We start from the raw sequence: 22,317 nt of genomic DNA, 5'->3' as shown, positions 1-22,317 counted from the left end.
TAAGGGCAAGGATTTTAGATTCTATTTTTTTCAGTCGTCGTGGCTTGTTATAACTTATTTTTTACAATGACCTTCTAACCTTAAGCTCAAGGACATTTTTATCTGCAATTTTGAAGATTTTAAGTAGCGAATTTTTTAAAAATATTTTTTCAAGGTCTTGAACGCCTAATTAGTAGATTTATGAAAATTGTTATTTGCAACGACCTTTCAATGATTTTCAATGATCTTCATACCTTAAGTTGTGAATTAAAAATAAACAAAGACTTACACAGCTTGAGTCGTGTATATTTTAAAGGCTTTACAGCTTGAGTTGTGTATTTTTCAAAAAAAATATTTTTTCATGGCCTGTACACCTCGAGTCGTGGATTTAAAAAAGTATTGTTTCTGAAGACGTGAATTTTTTATAATTTATTTCGATTAAATAATTTTCCACAATTTTAAGGATTACCCACCATAAGGGTCTTGGATTTTTCAAAATTACTTTTTAAATTCCTATCACGCTTTGATTTATGGATTTAAAACAAGTATTTTCATCTTTCGAATAACTATGTGAATCCATGTTAGATTTAAAAAAAAATCATTAAAACCACTGTCTCCCAACTCTTGACGTATGTGAAGAAAAATAATGAGTCTTCATTGACAAGTTTGCGTGTTTTGTGTGAATATATGTATTCGTGCACCTATGTATATCTGTATGTTTAGAAATACTCATGCCGCTGTGTTTCAAACTGTTGCAACTCCTTAACGGGCTTTCCTTAACAAGACACACTTTAGGAGCTCTTCTGCTCTGATGACAATTGTTCTTTTGCTAATGTTTACCTGCTGAGCTCAGGGACTTTTGCCGGGTGATGTCTATCCACAAATTCCCCAAGTGTAAATATTAACACAATTAAATGAAAGGCATTCTTTCTTTTTGCCATTCAACGAATAAATAACGACAGCAACAACAACAACAATAGCACCGGAAATCTCTCAAAAATTATGCCGCACTTGACATTTGTGTGTTACTCTTTCTTTGGCTGTTTTTACAAACAATTATCACAGCTTAATTGTCTTAATTATTTGAATAACTGTGAATACACCAATCTAATGGTTGTTTTTTCATTTTCTTCTTCCTCCTTCTCTTATTCCAGTTCAATTCAAATGATTCCAACTGCCACCAAGCTTCATTGAATACAACTACATCCCCGGGCGCGATGAGATCTCCCAACAACACCATTACTGGCCTGTCAGCAGACACAACGACATTGACAGCTGCTGCCGCGGCCGCTGCGGCTACAGTTGGCACTGAACTGCTGCAACAGCATTCAATTAATTCCATAATTGAGCAGCGACGCCAGGACTTTCTAACCCGTCACGCCAGTACAACAAGTGACGCGGCCAACACAACGCTAACCAATTCAACAAACTCAACATCGGATACCCTAACCTCAACATTAAATGGTAAGTGAACACAATCAGATTTGCATCGTCCACCTAGTCGGTCTTCGACTTCCATTGGCATTGAATCTCGTCGTTTTTTTATTCCCCTCATTGATGCGATTACGATTTCAATCGGGATGCCAATTTCATTTAAATAGTTGTTACTGTTGTTGTGTTTTTATTTATGTCGGAAAGGTAGCTCGGTCGATTTTCGTCTGTCGATTGAGAAAGGGCATTTGTTTTCAATGCAGTGGCTCCTAGAAACCACAAAGAATATTTACAATAAATTTCCCAAGTGCTTTTGGATCTATTGACGCGGACTTTGAAAGTATATTTTATAAAGAACCTTTCGAAATGGCTTTCAAAGTTGCCGTCGTGGATTTTTAAACGTTTTAAAAGATTCGAATTTCAAATACATTTTAGTGAGAACATTAATATTATCTCGTAAACATAATCAAAAAAAATTGTTTTCAAGAATTAAAAAAATCATCTGTTCTCACACCAATAGTCCGACATTTTTTGCTTTCATTCAATAAAACTTGAAAAAAAAAATGTAAAAATTATGGCGTTTGACAAAAAGTCTTATTTTTAAACCTATTATTCTAAGGATTTCCATAGTCCTGAATTTTTTAAAAAATATTTTATTTACGATTTTCACAGTCTTTGATTTTTTTATTACTTTCCGTGCTGTGGATTATTTAAACATAATTTTTCAATGAATGTTTTTTTTTTTTTTGGATTTAAACAAAATATGTTCAAAGCATTCGGAAACGTGAATAAAAAAATATCTTCAATAACTTTTAGAATTCTGTTTATTTTTTTAATATATTGTGAACGTCGTGGATTTTATATGAATATGTTTACCACGTTCTCTCGGTGACGTACAATATAATTATTTTCAAGGCTAAGCTTTCAGAGTAGAAGATATTATAAATTTTTAAAATTTGACGACTTCCACAATAGTGAATTTTTTCTTAATATTTTATCCACGATTTTCTCAGACTTGGAATTATTTCGACTTTCACACCCGTTGATTGTTTTGAATTTTCTCACGAGTTCCACTTTCTAGAATCTTTAAACATTTGTTCATGACTTACAGAGCAGTACATTATTACAGAGGAGTACATTTTGAAAAAATTCAACTTCAGCACTTTCAGAGAAAAGGTTTATTAAAAATATTTTTCTGGACTTTCAGAGCCGTGTTTTTTTTTAAATATTTCTCTAAATTTTTAAAGTTGTGGATTTTTCCAGAGTAATTCAAGACTTTCAGAGTTGAGGATTTTTTGAAATGTGTTTTATGGCTTTCAGATTTCTAAATATTATTTAAGAACTTTCCATTGTGAATTTTTATACCCTACAACACTATGTGTTGGGGTATTATAAGTTTGATTGGGCCAAAAATTATGTAACACCACGAAATATTCGTTTCCCATATAGGAAAGTATATATGGATCTTCCTAGCTCGCCGAGCTGAGTCGATCTAGCTATGTATGTCCGTCCGTCCGTCTGTCCGTCTGTCCATGTTAATTTGTAATCACTCTACAGGTCGCAATTATGGCCCGATCTTCACGAAATTTAGAATGGATGTGGGGCTGGGGTCAGAATAGAACCCTATTTCTTTTGGAGATGATGGCATAATATTTAGGGATTGAAATGGACCAAATTCTGAAAAATTGCCTGATTTTGCAGTTGCTCTACAGGTCACAATTATAGACCAATCGCGGAAGTTAGCATGGGTCTAGAGCTTAGGGCTGGGCAGAAGCCTTCCAATTTTGATGGTCATCGGGTAATATTTAGTGGGTGAAATAGACCATAACATTTGTGTTAAATAAAAGTCAAATTTGCCATTAAATCGCGAATATTTTTAATCCCGGTGAAATCAAAAATTGACGAACAGCTCAATTCTGACCGTTACGTAAATGCCTATAGTAAATATATCGGATATATATAGCGAAATATATACAATGGATATATACAAAGGAAGGGGATGTTAGCTAGAACGCTTATATCTCAAGAATGGCTGGACAGATTTTGACAAATTTTGTCAATTCAGAATGCCCTCTTGGCATAAAAGAATAAAACCTAAGAAAATCGCATAAAAAGATACCAATAATGATGTTAATATAGATTTTGTAGTATTTTGTGACATATTTTTTATTTTTTCATATTTTTATCGCATGCGATTCTTTCAATTTGATTCATAATATTTTGTAATTTTTTTCCACCTTACAACACAGGTTGGGGAAATTACATAAGTAATGCAAATATCGTCCGATCCTCACGAAAATTTTCATAAGGGTGGGGTTAGGCTCAGAAGGGCTAGGCCTATTGTTTTCAAAGATGTCCGTAATATATTAGGGGTTGAAATGGACCAACAACTAAAAATTTCCCTGATTTGCCGTTATAATAGTCACAAATAGAAACCAAAGGACACGAAATCTCGCATAAAGTTAGAGTTTAGGACAGCGGGTAGAATGGACCACCAATTTTGTGTGAAAAAATACCAGCATTACTTTCAGGCGATATCCGAAATACACAAAAGGCGAACTTCTGGCTTTTTTATGCTGACTTCGTTGACGAATATAGCCAAATATCGAAGACAAGCAAATCATATAGATGTGTCTAAATTTGGAGGTACAGAGGGGCTTCTTGCTTTTGGAGATTATTGCAAAATATTTAGGGGTTCAAATTAACCAACAACAGAAATGTTTTTCCGATAACACAATTGAAGCCAATCGACACGCCTGTGAAGAGAGTTAAGGACAGGGAAGAATTCTAGTATTTTGGATTACCATTGTATTATATTTAGGTGTAAAATGGACCACAACAAGTAACAGTCCGTCGGAGTGCATAAATATTGGGCAACTGTCCCTAGTCAAAATCCTAATTTCAAAAGCGAAATCTTCCAATATGGATTTGGACATAAGGGGGCTTCTAACATATTGTAGTGTTGTAGGGTATAAAATAGTCGGCACCGCACGACTATAGCCTATGCGTACTTGTTTTTAAATATTTCTCTAAATTTTTAAAGTTGTGGATTTTTCCAGAGTAATTCAAGACTTTCAGAGTTGAGGATTTTTTGAAATGTGTTTTATGGCTTTCAGATTTCTCAATATTTTTTAAGAACTTTCCATTGTGAATTTTTTTGAAACATATTTTTAGTTCTCAAAAAAAAAAAAATCAAAACATAAGCCGATGTGATATACTACAATATGTTGGAAGCCCCCTTATGTTCAAATCCATTTTATGTTTGAAATAATATCATAGAACCCCGTCCAGATGTTAACCTTATCTACTATTTAGGCACTTCTTCATATTGTTAGTTATTCAAAACAATTTCATACGAAAGTTGTAGTCCATTTTACAGCTAAATATAATCCAGTGGTCATCCAAACTGTTAGACTTGTTCCCTGTCCTCAGATCTCTTCTCAGGAAAAAAACTCCGTGTCGATTGGTTTTCAATTGAGAACTGTAAAACGATTTTTTGGTCCATTTGAACCCCTAAATTTACATCTTTAAAAACAATAGCCTTTAACTCTGACTCAAACCCTACCCCCTTGCAAAATTTCGTAAGGTTCGGACGATAAAAGCGACTTGTATATAATACTCAAACGCTTAGTGTTGCGGTGTTACAAATTTTATTTCGATGTTTCGAGGTGTTGTAAATTTTCCACCATAGCATGGAGGGTATATTAAGTTTGTCATTCCGTTTGTAACACCTCGAAATATACATTTTAGACCCCGCAAAGTATATATATACTTGATCAGCAAAAATTTCTATGTCGATTTAGCGATGCCCTGTCTGTCTGTCCGCCTGTGGAAATCACTCTAGCTTCCGAACGAAATGAAGTAGGTTGATAAAATTTACTCAAATATGAATTATGTCTACAGGACTTTTGGTATTGAAAATAGGTGATGTAGGTCCACGTTTTGGTATAGCCCCCATATAACAGTACCTCCCTTTTTTCGGTATTTTGGTGATTTAAGCAACATTATTCACCGGAATAGTTTCAAATTTTTTATTTGAAGTTCGTAATGAATACTACAGACTATGACAAGAAATTGGCCACGTCTTCGATTAGCCCCAATAACCAACGGCTCCTCCCTATATTCGGAATTTTGATGATTTTAGGTACATTATTCACCGATTTTTTTATCAAGTTTCGCATTTGAATATTTTATTGGTTTCTGACAAAAGCTGCCTATGCAGGTCAACATCGTCGTATTGATTTGACAGAATTTTTTTTTTTTTTTGAATATTGCCAAATTCGTTCCAAATGGTGGAGGGTATTCAAAGTTCGGCCCGGCCGAACTTACAGCTTTTTTAGTTGTTTCTAACTCTTCTCAAAGACTTTTAAATGGTGTTAACACATTTTTCAATGATTTGCCTAGACTTTTAAAGATCTTATTTTAAAAACTTTTCTGAAATTGTAATGAAGTTTTTTTTTTAGTTTTCTTTCTTTTTCATTTTAAAATAATTGTTTAGACATATTTCAAAGTAATAGTCCTATATTTTTACAAACTCATTTACTCGACAATGATATTAGAGGACTTTAAATTTTTTTTAAATATTTTTTTATATTTAGTAAAAAAATAAAATTTAAAAAGTTTCAACCAGCAATAGTTGTAGATTTTTAACTTACCTTTTTAAGGACTATATAATAACAGATTTTAGACATATTTTTTCTAAATGGATTCTCTTTTTAAATTATTTTTCAATCACAATACTTGCTGCAGTGGTGAATTTTAATACATGTTTTTTTTTATTGACCATCATAGGTCATATTTTAAAGTAAATTCAGATAACATAATTGTCATACTATGGGCCACAGTTGACCCCAAATACAGACAAGTATTTAACAACAGTTATCTTTCTCGCCACTGCCGGCACTTGCTATAAAGAATAAATATGTCTTCCATGGTTGCTTAATATCACTGCTGTTGTTTTTGTTTTTATTTATATCATTGAATAGAATATTTGGTAGTTGTTGTTCTACATCCTCTTCCTCCGCTTTGTGGTTTTATTGAACAAATGATGCCTCGAAAACCACTTAATTTCAACTTACTTTCAAATACAAATTTCAATGTGTATCGCTGAGTGAATGAATGGATGGATAGTAGGAGCTATGGGAGCATGATTGGATTTGTGGGTGACTTTGAAGAAATAGAGATTTACTCTTCAGATGTAAATGTCGATGTTCTTTTCTGAGTTTTGCTCAGTTTTGTTAATACAAATTGAAAGCATGAAATACGGTTTGCAAACAACTTTTTTTCATAACGCCTATCGGTTTAAATAAAGGTGTTGGACTTCAAGGAGTTTTGCAGAGATACAAATGGTCAGGGGTTTCCTAAAATATTATAAAATATTTGATTTTAAATAAATATATTAAAAATGACAAACTAGAAAAAACTAACTAATTTAGGTAGAATGTTAAAAAAATGTCTAAAAACTAACCATTTTGGAAAAACCCGAGCCATAGACTTCCGTACATTTCTGTTATAATATATACAGGGTGAGATAATAAAACTGCAATAAAGTCATATGCCATAATTTTTCCTTTTTTTAATTTTATTGAATGAAAGCAAAAATAGTCGGAAATATCGTCAAATTTTAGAATAACTTTAATTTTTTTCGAATTGGTCACCTTTTGCACGGCCAATGAAACACGCTGTCCGAATGTTGCTTTGCGGTATTTTCTCCCATTCCCAACGAAGCGCTTTCTTGAGGTGATCGACACTTTGGTATTTTTTAGTACCAACCTTGCTTTCCAAAATACTCCAGACACAATAGTCCAACGGATTGGTATCCGAAGAGTTTGGTAGTCATTGTGAGCTGAAAATGAAGCGAAGAAACTCATTTTGTAATCATTCTTGGGTGGCACGAACGATGGTACGAGACACAAAAGATTTATTCACATTTAAATGTCGCAATGCTCTAACGACAGCCACTTGTGGGTTTCCTACCAAATACAACGAAATCACACTATCACGCTTGTATTCCATCACGAATAACTTTTTTCTGGAAAATTCTCACCAAAATGATTTTGTGCGCTTGTAAACAATATAATGAGCTGCCACTGGAATACAACTGTCGGACGAGTAACTTAGAAATAACAGAAATGTGCAGTTGGTTGCAGTTTTTTTCATCTCACCCTGTTTTGGATACTAAAAATTTATCTTTGAAACTCAAGGCGTAGCAGTTAAACTATAATTCGAAAATTAAGCATGAGGGCTACCAATATTATGATAGGGATGAAATAAGGCGGAATTTACGGAAATTCATACAGAAAGTGTATTTAAAGTGCGAAACCGCACAAACCAATTAGAGCTAGAGTTTGGATATTTTTGGTCAGTTCTTGGGCTTATTGGTAGAGAGAGATTGTAGAAGAGATTATTGAAAATTCATACTTCTTAGGTGCAACATTGATATTGAGCGTTTTGAACGGAGCCGAACCTTTACAATTTTGAATGAGAGTCACTTTTTTGAACTTCGTCTTAAAAAGGAATGGAAAGCAATAAAGGGAAGCATTGTAACAAGGCTATCAGTAACAGTTAGGACTTTGAAAATGTTCATGAATATAAGCCTTTGTGGAATACTTCTGAAATTATTCTAAAATTTCCAATTTAGGGGTATAAAAAGTACGAAGTAATAAGTGGTGCAAAGTGTATATTCAGCAATAATGATCAGTATTCGTTCACATTTCGTTTCAACAACTCGAAATATTCATCGGCGAGCCCATGTTCGTGATCGACATAAAATTCTTAATTGATTAAACTATGTCCGCCTATCCTTCAGTTAAAATCAGGATTGACTTTAGAATTTTCCAGAAAAATGAATAATTTTGGACATAATTGTTTGGACATTAAGGTACGGTATTACCTGATTTGAAAACTTCAGCTTAGGATGTCAATTTAGGTTCTCGCAAAAATATTCAAAAAGGTTTTTAATTCTTTTGGTTTCATTTCCAAGAAAAAACTGTAATCTTAAGGGATCTCGTCGGGTAGTTTAGGTTTTTGTAATAAATATTAAATATTTTTAGGTTCCACATTTAATTTTTCTGGTTCCACATTCAAATTTTTTTCAATACTAAAATTTGGACACAACCATATCTAAATCCCAGAATCCAACTGTGATCTCAATATCTGATTTCAGGATTCATGCCGTTCCATTCACTCAACGGCAAATTTAGTACCATTAAGTACTTTTCGATTAATCATAGTATGCGTTCCCAAATTCAACTCCTTCTCTCAAAACTAAATACCAACTGGGACTCCATATCAAATTTCAGAATTCCAGCTCTATCCTAAGACCAAATCCCAAATTTATTTCAATACTTTAAGTACAGTTACAAAACGCATATCTAAAACAACTTATTTTCTCCACCCTAGACGCCAAAGGTGACCTCAATCAACTTTCGTACGCTTATAGTACGCATTTCCAAAATCACCTCATTTTCTTAATTACAGACACCATCAGTGATATCCATATTAAATTTCAGCAATTCACTCATTACCAAATTTGGAGCCATTCCTTTCGTACAATTATAGTAAGCGTTTGCAAAACACTCTCCATATCTCAAACTTAGATACCAACAGTGACCTTAATATCAACATTTGGGATTTCAGCTCTTCAATTCCCCCCTTTAGTAACATTTAAAACAATTATAACACACATGTCCTAAACCGCCAGCTTCTTTCAACCACAGACACCAGCAGTGACATCCATATCAAATTTCAGTATTCCAATACCAGTTACCCAATACCAAATGTAATACCACTTAGTACTTTTCGTACAAATATAGTACACATTTTCAAACCCACCGCCAAACCTCAATCCAAGATGCCAACAGAGACCACAATATCAAAGAAGTAAAAAAGCAGTAAGTTCGGCCGGGCCGAACTTTGAATACCGTCCACCATTTGGAACGAATTAGAAAATTTTCAAAAAAAAAAAATAAAATCCAATAAAAATTTTTTTAAAATCGTTAAAATATCTAATATAGGAAGGTGCCGATATATGGGGGGATATACGATATTGTGGACCTATAAAGACAAATCTATGTCTGCGTGTAAAGTACTCACAAGGAACTCCTTGTATGGATTTTCAGACAATTCTGTTGAAAATTGTGGGTAAAATCATAAAAATACCGAATATCTGGAGGTACCGTTATATGGGGGCTATACGATATTGTGGACCTATATAGATAATTATCTGCCGATGTCTAAAGTACCCACAAGGAACTCCTTCTGTGGATTTTCAGACAATTCCGATGAAAAATGTGGGTCAAATCATAAAATACGGAATATCGGGGAGTACCGTTATACGGGGGATATACGATATTGTGGACCTATATAGACAATTCCGTTTCAGTGGTAAAGTGTTCACTAAGAACTCCCTGTATGGATTTTCAGACAATACGATTGGAAAATGTGGCTAAAATCATCAAAATACCGAATATCGCGGGGTACCGTTATATTGGAGCTATACGATATCGTTAACCTATATAGAGAATTCTCTGTCGGGGGGTAAAGTGCTCACAAAGAACCCCTTGTGTACAAAGAACCCCATTCCGTTGAAAAATATGGCTAAAAACATCAAAATACCGAATATCGGGGGTACAGTTATATGGGGGATATACGATATCGTGGACCTGTATAGACAATTCTCTCTCAGGGTGTGAAGTACTCACAAGGAACTACTTGTGTTAATTTTAAGACAATTCCATTGAAAAGCGTGGCTAACATCATCAAAATACCGAATATCGGGGGTTACAGTTATATGGGGGATATACGATTTCGTGGACCTATATAGACAATTCTTTTTGGGGAGGTAAAATGCGCACAAGGGACTCCTTTTGTGGAATGTCAGACAATTCCATTGAAAAATGTGGGTAAAATCAACAAAATACCGAATATCGGGGGGTACCGTATATGGGGGATATACGATATTGTGGACCTATATAGATAATTATCTGCCGAGGTATAAAGTACCCACAAGGAACTCCTTGTGTGGATTTTCAGACAATTCCGTTGAAAAATGTGGGTAAAATCATCAAAATACCGAATATCGGGGGGTACCGTTATATGGGGGATATACGATATTGTGGACCTGTATGGACAATTCTCTGCCGAGGTATAAAGTACCCACAAGGAACTCCTTGTGTGGATTTTCAGACAATTCCATTGAAAAATGTTGGTAAAATCATCAAAATACCGAATATCGGGGGTACCGTTATATGGGGGCTATACGATATTGTGGACCTATATAGATAATTCTCTGCCGAGGTATAAAGTACCCACAAGGAACTACTTGTGTGGATTTTCAGACAATTCCATTGAAAAATGTGGTTAACATCATCAAAATACCGAATATCGGGGGTACCGTTATATGGGGGCTATACGATATCGTGGACCGATATAGCCCATCTTAGAACTTGACCTGCCTGCAGACAAAAGAGAGATCTGTGCAAAATTTTAGCTTCCTATCTTAATTCGTTTAGACTGTAGCGTGATTATAACAGATGGACAGACGGACGGACAGGGCTAAATCGTCTTAGAATTTTACGCTGATCAAGAATATATATACTTTGTTGGGTCTAAAATGATTATTTCGATAAGTTACAAACAGAATGACGAAATTAATATACCCTCCATACCTTTTTTGGTAGAGGGTATAAAAAGAATATTATTGTCAAATTCAACCAAAACCAAGTTTAGTACTATTTAGTACTTTTCGTAAAATATAGGTCGCATTTCCAAAACACCGCCAAATCTCAAACACAGATACCATCAGTAATCTAAATATCAAATTTCGGAATACAATACAAAATATAGTACCATTCAGTACAAATATGGTAAAAACAAATAAGGTAAAAATGTCCGAAACAGCCTACATATGTCCAGGCTACACATGAACAATGACCCTAATTCCCAACTTCAGATTTCAAGCACTATATGTTCACCCAATACCAAATTGTAGCAAACATGGTACCATTTCTAAAACCACCTATTTATCATAAACCTATTCCAATAGAGACCCCAATACAAAATTTAAGCTTTATCCCTTCAACCTAAACCAAACTGTTCCATTTAATTCATTTAGTATAGTTCGCACACTCAGTACTCATTTTCAAAACCACCAACTTACTTTCCAATCTTGATTCTCATACCAAGTTTCAAGTTTTTAGCTCTACCCGTTCACATAACACCAAATGGTAGCATTTTATAAATTTAGTAACATTTTTGAAATGTTCATAACCTTAAAGTTCGATTTTCTAAAAACCCTTTGCTACATCTATCCTGTACTCTGTCAGTGACACTCATTCCAAATTTTAGAGTTCTAGCTAATTCCGTTTAGCTTTTCGTACCTTTTTAGCACGAAATTCCCAAAACCAAGTCTTATCGCACGCCAATACACCAAGACTGGCCTCGTGCAAAATTTCAAGATTCTAGTTTCAGTATTTTCTCCTGGGCATTGATGAACCAGTCAATCACTCACTCATTTTTATGCTTTTATATATCTCTGAAATACAAGTTAATTCAATTAACTTTTCAAAAAAAAAACCATTAATAATTCAAAGTCTATTTGTATAAATTCGCACATTGCTGTTCTCTGTTACTATGCTATCAAATGTATCATCAGTGCGTATGAGTACTTTTTTAAGTTATAAATACAATGCATTTGTGATCATATCACTCATACGCCAACACCACCACCACCACACATCAATCAAAGTCGGTCGAATGCAAGTGAATGCCGACACTCGAACGAACGAACGAAAAACCCACATTTTTCATATTTCATTTCCACATAGATCTCCACAAAAGGAAAAAAACACGATGTGAAGAATAAAATGTTCGCTTTTTGTCACATCCACAATGAGTGATAAAATTGAACGGAAAATAAAAACTGTATTGAAAACTCTGTGACAAAGAAAAATATCTTTGGAACATTTCCTTCTCCTGGTTGGTTAGTTCGTTGGCTGTCATTGACGAACAATTGTCGCCTTGTGTGAAATTTCTCTATTTCCCCTCAGAACTTTTGCAAATATCAACAGGCAGGCTGACTGGCAAGTAGGCAAGTTGGTAGAAACGCCAGTAACGACAGCAGCGATTGTTGCATCAAGTACATTTGAATACCGGTATAAAGTAACAGTAATATTTCAAACTGAAAGGATATTATATCTATGGTATTTGAGGGACAAAAAAAGTAATGCAGGAAGGAAGTAAGGAGGGTATCCAAAGTGGCAATTGTATAACGAAACTTGGTGAAAATTTTCAGTATTACGGGCAAACAATAACATATTTTATGGAAAATCATACATTCAAAATTGCTTTTTTTATATTATTATCAAAATAGCAATTTTTATAAGACATTTTCCAGCCTATATTTTGGGATACAGAAAAAGAATATGAATTAGTAAGAGAATACAGTTCGTTAGCCATGGATATATCATCAGCTTATACACTTATATATAACATTTATATACGAATATATATTAGCCATATGCCACCAAACCGAAAGTGCACATTTTCAGCTGACCTCTTTGGCAAGTAAACACGATCATTTTGCTTACAAACTGCTGAACAACGAATGTTTTCTCATCAGAGAAAACCCAATTCGGCTGTTCACCACTTTCGGCCAAGCGAAGCAACTCTTTAGCTCTTTTCAGTCTATTTTCTTTCAGTAGCGATGTAAGTTCTTGCACTTTTTGGAACTTCAATGGCTTTACCCCGAGCTCATTTTTCAATATTTGCTGAATGGAATGTTGCGATATGTTCAGCTCACGAGTCATTTTCCGGCCACTGAGACGCGGATTTCGATCAAGTCGCTTATTTACTTATCGAACCATTTCTGCTGATGTTGCTGTTTTCTTCCGTCCACTTCCTTGACGTAGGGCTACGCTACCAGTATCACGGTAACGAGCGATGGTACGTAACACAAAAAATGTATTCATATTTAAATACTGGAGTGCTCTAGCGATAGCCACTTGTAGTTTTCCAGTCAAATACAAAGAAATCACACTATCACGCTTGAATTCCATCACGAGTAACATTTTTTTCTGGGAAATTCTCACCAAAATGCTGTTGTACGCTTGTAAATAATATATTAAGCTGTCACTGGAATAATTTTAACAGCTGTCGGACGAGTGGCTTAGAAATAACAGCAGTCCGAATTTGGTTGCAGTTTTTTCATCTCACCCTGTAGATAGGCAATATTCTACCATAGGATATAGGAGCCGTTATGAACTCTAAATACAGAATTTTAAATTATTACATAGATCGATTTAGAATTTTACGCTGATCAAGAATACATATACTTTGTTGGGTCTGAGATGATATGTCAATGAGTTACAAATGGAATGACAAACTAAATATACCCTCCATTTTATGTATGGAGGATGGTATAAAAATCGTTATTTTTATGGATTAGACCTTCCCAAAATCTCTACAACTTTAAAGTTCCGTTATATTGGGACTATCCTTATATTGAATATTTTATGAGAAGAGTTAATTGCATCAGATTCGACTGGAAATCAGAGCCGAAAACGATAATTTAAATAAATTTGTGAGACAATAACTAGCCCCTGAAAAAATTGGGGCCGTAATCTTTTTAATACCGAAAATCAAGCGGCTCCGCTACAGTGCACACTAGGTCAAATGACCACTTTTTCTGTGCGAAAGTCGAATTTCGTAAGGGCGATTTTACACTGATCATTGAAGCCACCATGTAGGGAATAGTCCAAAATAACATAAACTTCACTTTGTTTTTGTAAAATGTCAAACACCGCTTGACAGCAATCAATCAAAGTTACACATGTAACACGTTATTGAAAGACTGTTTGCGCAGCCTATCATTTTCTAAAGTTTCAAATGCTTGTTTTTCATCCAGTTGAAATAAATGACGGAAATTTTGAAATGGAAGACAAAATTATTAGTGAGTACTTATGTCCCAGGTATTAAAAAGTGTAGATATCGTTTATTTACAAAATTAAATGCTGACTTATTTACATAACCTCAAATTTGTTTGAGTGATTTTAAATTACGAGTTCATGTAAGCTTTACAAATTTCGGCGAATTTCGGCAGACAAAAAGTAAATAGAAATGATTCAATTAAGATGTAGTTAATTGATTCTACTTTACTATAAACCGCACCTTTTAGCGCTTTTCAAGAAAAATCGTTTTTTCTAGGTTACCATGCTATAACAAAATGAGAGTTGTTTGAAGTTTGACTGCATGAATGTTCACAAAAGGACAAGCTTAGCAAGATGTTGTCAACTTTGTCGTGAACAAAATTGGTGCTGACGATATTTCCGAAGATTCAATGAAAATCTGGAAAGAAAAAACGCGTTGATGAAAGAAAAAACGCGTTGAAAATATGGAAAAAATTAGGAAGAATGCTGACAAATTTAGATTGGAAAACTGTGTTTGGCTTACGGATAAAATTAATTTCGAAATTAAAAAGCAAACTGCAAAAGTCAATTCTTCGGATGTTGGTCACCCAAAAGCTCAATTTTGCAACAAAAGTGAATATGGAAAATGAAAAGAAGCATTCAAACTTTCAAACTCAATAAACAACGAAACGAACTTACTAGTACGTGCAGCAGCAACATCGTTCTAAAAGAAAGTTTAGTATGCCTAACTAGGCCCTCAAAAATAAGATAGATATGTGCTGAAACCTATACAAAGCCAATTTTATTTTCTGCAGATGAGACATTAGCTTTTTTTTTTGGAAAATAATTTTACAAAGGACAAATATAATGTAATACGCCGCGAAAGTAAATTAAGAAACTGAAATTATGGTACTTTTCTCATTACTTTCTCAAGATGGTGATTATGTGACTAATTTTAAGGAGGAGGAGGAGGTGACTGCTGGTGTTTTAAAATGCAGTTGTGGTAGAAAAAATCGGTTAATAACTTGTGTCCAAAATCAAACTGATTGCACAATGTATTCTAAAACCACTCGAGCACCTACATTTATCACTATGACTATTTAAAAAATTGGCGGAAAAGTCTGGTTTATGTATCCTAAGTCATGTATTTTTTGTTTAATTTACTGATTTTACACTTTCTTTAACGCTTTCCTTCATTTTAGTTTGAAATAGTACAATATTTTAGTTGTAATTAATTTCGCACAGAAAAAGTGGTCATTTGACCTAGTGTGCAGTGGGGCTACACCAAAAATCGTTGGTATTATATCAATGTCTCCCTGCCCGCGTGGTGAGTCTCGATATAAGTATCCTTAGACAGAAAAGGCGATGTTTCGGTGCCACATAAAGAGGACCACCTAACGCTGAAGTATTATGCGACCATATACCCATCAGTGTTATAGGTTAGAAGTGAGGGTACCGATTGTATTCTAATGAAGCTTCGTTAATACCTAGGCACTTCAATGAATCTCAAATTGGGCTACCAAATTCTTTCATGGTACGGAAGCTATGCCATGGTCTACCTCAAAAAACTCTGTCGTATGGAAGATTAATATATAATTCACCCCATGTACCCCAAATAAGCAATCATGTTTCGACTTATGCTAGTGTGGATGCCTTGGTACCTTCACCCAATCCCGCTACAAGGGAAAAGTATTCCTCCACCTCATCAAAATTTATCTTAACATCGGACTCGGACAGTGATTCAGGATCACTTACTATCACTAGCAAAACGAAACGGACGGAAAGCTTGGGAGAGCACTGCCCCAAGCTAACGTCAACATTTCCAGACAGTAACAAGAAATCCTCCTAATTATTGCCGAGACTGAAAAGTTAGGATTGAGTCAGGAAAGCATACCTGTAGTCTTCTAACAAAAGCACACCGTCTGACGAAAAGGAGGACATTAATACTATGGTAACTCTCAGCCCTCGTTCGCTAGTAAAGGGTTGGCTCCTGTGAAAGATGTATGGCATGTCAATTTGAGTAGTACTCGTGGCCATACTAAATTGACAGCAATTGCCGACAAGTCCATACCGGCGGTCTATGTTTGATGTAAATATTTCCACGGAGGAGTTGTGGGGGAGGTGCAAGAAGGGGGTGTCGATATCTATCATCCTCACATCAGAACTTGTGTTAGTAGATATATTGAGATGTGTAAAATTGAAAAAGAATTGAATGCTTATTTCGTATTTTATGAGAGTTTAATTTATAAAAAATCTGGACCTTTGTGGTGAAGGTACTTGATGGGGCCGACATCTATCTTCTATCTTCGCACCTGACCTAGCACTCTTATAAATATAGGACTTCCAAAGTTTGGACAATATTGAATGACCTTGTCTTTTTCTATGGGACAAATTATTCTCTTTGAAAAAGTCGATCTTTTTTGGGGGAGATACGAAAAGGAGTATACCAATATTGCCCATTTCCGAACTTGAGCTATGTTTGGTAATAATATAACGATGTACCAAGTTTTGACTAAATCACCGGATACTCCTTTCGAAAGTTGTGGTGCACATCAGCCAGCAAATCAGACAGACGGACAGTCCTAGATCGATTCCAAATGCCCTGAAACGGATTTGGTCTAAAGAGACCTTGGATCTAAAACCGTTATTTCGATTAAGTGCATTTTGGTCGTATCAAATGATACCTCTGTAGTCATATGACTCCTTATTCCGTACGATTAATCCATAAAAAATTAAGATTTTAAATACCTGATAATATATGCTCAACTTTCCATGATAATTTTAAATACCCCTCAAAAAGGACATTTTAAAATTGCTACAAATATTTTCACAATGCTTAAGGATATAACATTTGCGGATACATAGTCTAATAGAGTGGGTCGCATTTTCATCCCCTCCCCACTGTTGTATCCATCAAATGTAAGCACATTAACAACAAACACAGAACCCAGAACACAAACAAAAACACATCTTAAAAGAGAAGAGTCGATAACAGCAGAAAACTATCAAGGAAACTTAAGAAGTTTTATGTTTGTGTTTTGTGTTTGGGCTCGGTCGTCGACGGAGAGATGTATTGGCCAAACGGTTGGCCGTATGACCGGCCACACGCTGTCGCTATGCCTTCGCCGCCATTAAATTGTTCAAACGCATAAAAGAAATATGAAAAGAATTCTTTTATGTTCAAATAAGTAAGTGAGCTAGCGAGCGAGTGAGTGAATGAGTGGCTAAGAAATGGCATTCGTTGCAGGAGAAAAAAAAACGGCCAGCAAAAAAAAAACGGACAAGAGACATCGCACTCGTATTGCATATTACTTTAATTTATTAGATGTATTTACTCGAAAAGATACTTAAATAGACAGCAGCGACAGCACCAGCCGCCACAACAGCACCAAGAAAACTTATGGCAACTGAACTACCAGAGAAGCCCCACACCACTCCTGGTCTGAGTTAGAGGACCATTTTCAAATATTCCATATGTTTCTTGAAAGAATAACAGCACAACACCAACAACAATAACTACCAGTACCACTATGGGGTACTGCTGATTGGATACTGCACTTTATTTAGTGGCCTTCCTGCTCTTCCCCTAACTCTGCACAGCAAATATCAACTCCTTAACAAACAAATAATGCCTACACCAAACAAACAACAAAACTGGTCGTTTCTATTTCTCTCTCTCTCCCTCACACACACTTCCTCGAAACAACAAAAAATAAACAAATAAAACGTTGCCACAAAAAATAGAAATTTATAATTTTGATTTATTCGGTTTTTGAGCATATTTTATGGAATTAAGTTCGAATGCATGTCGTTTTGCGAGTATCTTCGCCGCATCTTTTGCAAAGTTTTGTCTCGACTGCACGCCTTTGTAGATTTGTTTCTGGTTGCTACTGTTGTCGTCTGGCGAATTGTGTCGATAGTGATATTAGATACTAAGAGAGAGCAACATGCCCACACTAATTTTAATGTGGCATTTTAATAACATTAAAAGTTAAATTTTTTGTTGCCAAAACAACTAATAATTATAATTTTCCGAGTTATTAGCATCCTTAGAAAAAATTAGCATCCTTTAAAAATCCAGGATTAGAATCGCACTGCAACTTTTTCAGATGTATTTCCAAAAAAAAAATTATTGTAATTCAAATCTTTCGTTTGTAATTCGTTGCATTTCAATTATAGTTAGAGAATGCCATATGTATTTTGAATCAAATAATTGTTACTTCTTTGAGTTTCATATATTATTCGAATTCTAAATGAAATGAAATAACTGGAATAATAAAATCGATTAACAAAGATATCTATATATATAAAAGAAAGTTGTGTTAGTTAGTACGCTTATAACTTAAGAATTTTAACGATTCATACAAATTCGGAATTGTCTCCTGTCCAAAAAGGATAATATCCAAAAAATCGCGTAAAAATGTAATATATTAACATTTTCATTTTGACTTTTGAAAAGTACAATAGTAATGTTTTATTTTGCATGATTTTTTCCATTTTGACTTACTTTTTTCTACTGTACATTTGTAGTGTTTTTTATATTTTACTAGGTGAACCCGGTGCGCTTTGCTACCCCTTTTTATACCCTACACCAAAGACCTAAAATGGTAAAGACTAGACAAAATGCATTTTGAGCAAATGGTTTGTGTCTACAATACATAGATTAACAGCTCATGGCAAAGACATGTTAATAAAAAAACCACAATCACAGAGACGGATAACAAATAAAAATTTGAAAAATCCAAAATTTCGGTTTCAAAATTCTATTCCATGGGTCTTTCCGAAAATTTGCATATTGCCTTAACGGTTGAAAACAGTTAACATTGGTAACTATGTTGTTATGATATTGTAACAACAGAGGTATTTTCACAGGGTTACCGTATTTTGATTCTGTCTTGTCCTATCTTTACACTTCTATGTCTTTGCCTACACCAAAGACATAGAAGTATAAAGATGGGACAAGACAGAGTCAAAATATTGTCACCAGGTGTAAATACCTCTGTTGTTACGATATCATAACAACATTATCACCAATGTTAAGTTGTTTTAACAGCAAATGCAATATTCAAACGTCAGTGAAATGCAATTTTTAGTTCAAATTTTTGGTTTACACAAAATTTTATTCTTAAAATTGGTCTGTAAATATAATTTTTATGCTAACATGTCACTGTTGTGAGCAGCGCCTCTATATATTTTTCACATTAACTATTTTTCCATTATACATTTTGTTCAGTCTTTACCATTTTAGGTCTTTGCCTACACCACAAGGTGGTCATGGTATTATGTCTTTGTGCATTTGTTTGTAACAGGCAAAAGGAAACGAGATAGACCCATAGTTCCTTTTGATGATCTGCATAGAATCACTTTCTGAGTTGATTTATGCATGTCAGTCCGTCTGTCCGTCCATCCGTCTGTCCATGTATTCTTGTGAACAAAATGCAGGTCGCATTTATTATCTGATTGAGATGAAATTTTGCAAACAACATTTGTTTGGCCCAAGGACGAACCCTATTGAAATTCGAGATAATCGGTAAAAATTTACATGTAGCTCCCATATATATCTTCTTCCGATTTGCCTTTTATTGTGCACCAAACGTGTAATATCAGCCCGAATAATATGGAATTTTGCACATACAACCAAATTAGGCCTGAAAATAAGTATGCCAAATTTTATCGAAATCGGTTCAGATATAGCTTTAGCTCCCATATATATTGTTCATCCGATTTATTATTTTTGTCCTCCGCAGCCGTAATATGCACTCTGTAACAACAATATTTGGGGAAATATATCAAATACAGCTCAGAAATACCTTTGCTAAATTTTATCGAGATCGGTTCAGATTTGGATATAGCTCCCATATATAACTTCGTCCGATTTACCATTTATTGTGCACCAAACGTCTAATATTTGTCCAAATGGTATGGAATTTGGCACATACGACCGAATTTAGTCTAGAAGGTAGTATGCCAAATTTGGTGAAGATCGGTTCAGATATAGATATAGCTCCCATATATATTGTTCATCCGATTTATTGTATTTGTTACCCACAGCCGTAATATGCACTCCGATATTCAGGGAAATATATCAAATACATCTCAGAAATATCTTTGCCAAATTTGGGATAAAGCTCCCATATATCTTTATCCGATTTCAAATTAATTGTGCACCAAATAGGCAATACAAGTCCAAATTAAAAGATACAAATGCTTCGACATATTTAGTCCTTTGAACTTTAAATTATAATTATAATCATAGCGTATATGATTGAATTCTCCCATAATTATTAAGTGGAGCTCAACTAAATTAGCAAAGTGGTGTAGGGTATCATAAAATCGACCCCGCCCGACTTTAGGACTTTCTTTACTGGTTGATTTTATATGCATTCAAAATTTTATTTACAAATATATGTTGGTTAAAAAAAAACAAGTTTAAAAATTAAAAAAAAAAATTATTGCACTACTTTAATGCATAATTAAACAAAGCCATTAGAAAAGCAGTAACATAACATGCATACACGAAGGGTTTGTCCTTCGGATTTATTTAGGAAACTGCAATCTTTTGAAGTTGAGTGGCATTTCTATTGCAATTTGTGAATTCGAGGTAGTAACATACTTCCCCGTAATAAGCGTATTTCAAATTAATTGTTGTGTAGTTTTTTACTGCGTTGTGGGTCAATGGTTCTTATTAAAATCGCCACACTTTTCATATTTCATTGAAATTGGTGCATCAAATATGTGAAATCGGCCGAGAATATATATATGGGAGCTATATCCAAATCTTAACTAATTTCCAATTAATTTGTCACATTTATTATTGTAACCAAATTCCGCCCCACATTCTGAATTTCATTGGAATCGGTCATATATATCGTGTTTGGTGCATAACATGTATGAAATACATATGTTAGATATACCCAAAACTCAACTAATTTCAATATAATTTGGCAATTTTTTCTGATGCCAGATTTCGTCTCTCTCGCTTTGGGTGCATCAAATATGTGAAATCGGCCGAGAATATATATGGGAGCTATAATCAAATCTGAGCGAATTTGAATATAATTTGTCAAATTTATTTGTGTACCAAATTCAATCACTCATGTCGAATTTCATTGGTGTTTTGTGCATAAAATATTTGAAATCGGCGAAAATATACATGGGACCTATATCCAAATCTGAACCGATTTTAATATAATTTGACTAATTTATTTTCTAATCAAAATCCCGTCACATATTCCAAATTTGTTTAGAATAGAACATACATATCGTGTTTGGTGCATCAAATAAACGAAATCGCTCGAAAATATATATGAGAGCTATATCCAATTCTGAACCGGTTTTAATATAATTTGACTAATTTATTTTCTAATCCAAATCCCGTCACACATTCCCATTTCATTGGAAATAAATAAACAAATAAACGAAATCGGTTGAAAATATATATGGGAGCTATATCCAAATTTGAACCGATTTCGATATAATTTGACAATTGTATATTCGTTTTAATTTCCGTTACACATTCCAAATTTCATTTAAATTAGAGATACATAGCGTGTTTGGTGCATCAAATAAACGAAATCGGTTGAAAATGGTAGCTATATCCAAATTTGAACCGATTTCGATATAATTTGACAAATGTATATTCGTTTTAATTTCCGTTACGCATTCCAAATTTGGAGACTGTATCTGTAATCGATCAATAGTTATTTGCATATAAAATCTAAATTTTTGGGAGATACCTCCGATTCTGATGCTATATCTCCAGTTCCAAGTGGAATTTCAAAAATGTATATGGCCTATGTTACTTTCAGGCGAGGTTGTATTATACATGGAAATTTTCAGGAAAATCTGTTCAGCGGTTTTCGAGTCCATAAATTACAAACAAATATACAAACATTTTCCTCTTTTATAGATATAGAATTTGAATTTGAATATTAATACCAATTTATTTAATTGACTTGATTTCTTGAGAACTGAAATTGATGGCGGGTTACATGAAAGTGTA

The 22,317-nt window shown here is 34.3% G+C and overlaps 1 protein-coding gene across 1 annotated transcript in view; it reads left to right on the top strand.

The window, feature by feature from the left end:
* LOC131807195 (uncharacterized) overlaps positions 1-22,317 on the top strand; it is a 147,014-nt gene that overhangs the window by 111,734 nt on the left and 12,963 nt on the right. The window contains exon 3 of the mRNA XM_059132238.1: positions 1,134-1,443. Coding sequence (XP_058988221.1) covers positions 1,134-1,443 — 310 coding nt within the window. The remainder of the gene's footprint in view (positions 1-1,133; positions 1,444-22,317) is intronic.

This window comes from Musca domestica, unplaced genomic scaffold (assembly GCF_030504385.1).
Source record: "Musca domestica strain aabys unplaced genomic scaffold, Musca_domestica.polishedcontigs.V.1.1 117, whole genome shotgun sequence".
NCBI classification, from domain to species: domain Eukaryota; kingdom Metazoa; phylum Arthropoda; class Insecta; order Diptera; family Muscidae; genus Musca; species Musca domestica.
The sequence above is the reverse complement of the archived record's forward strand: the minus strand, read 5'-3'. Positions and strand labels throughout refer to the sequence as shown.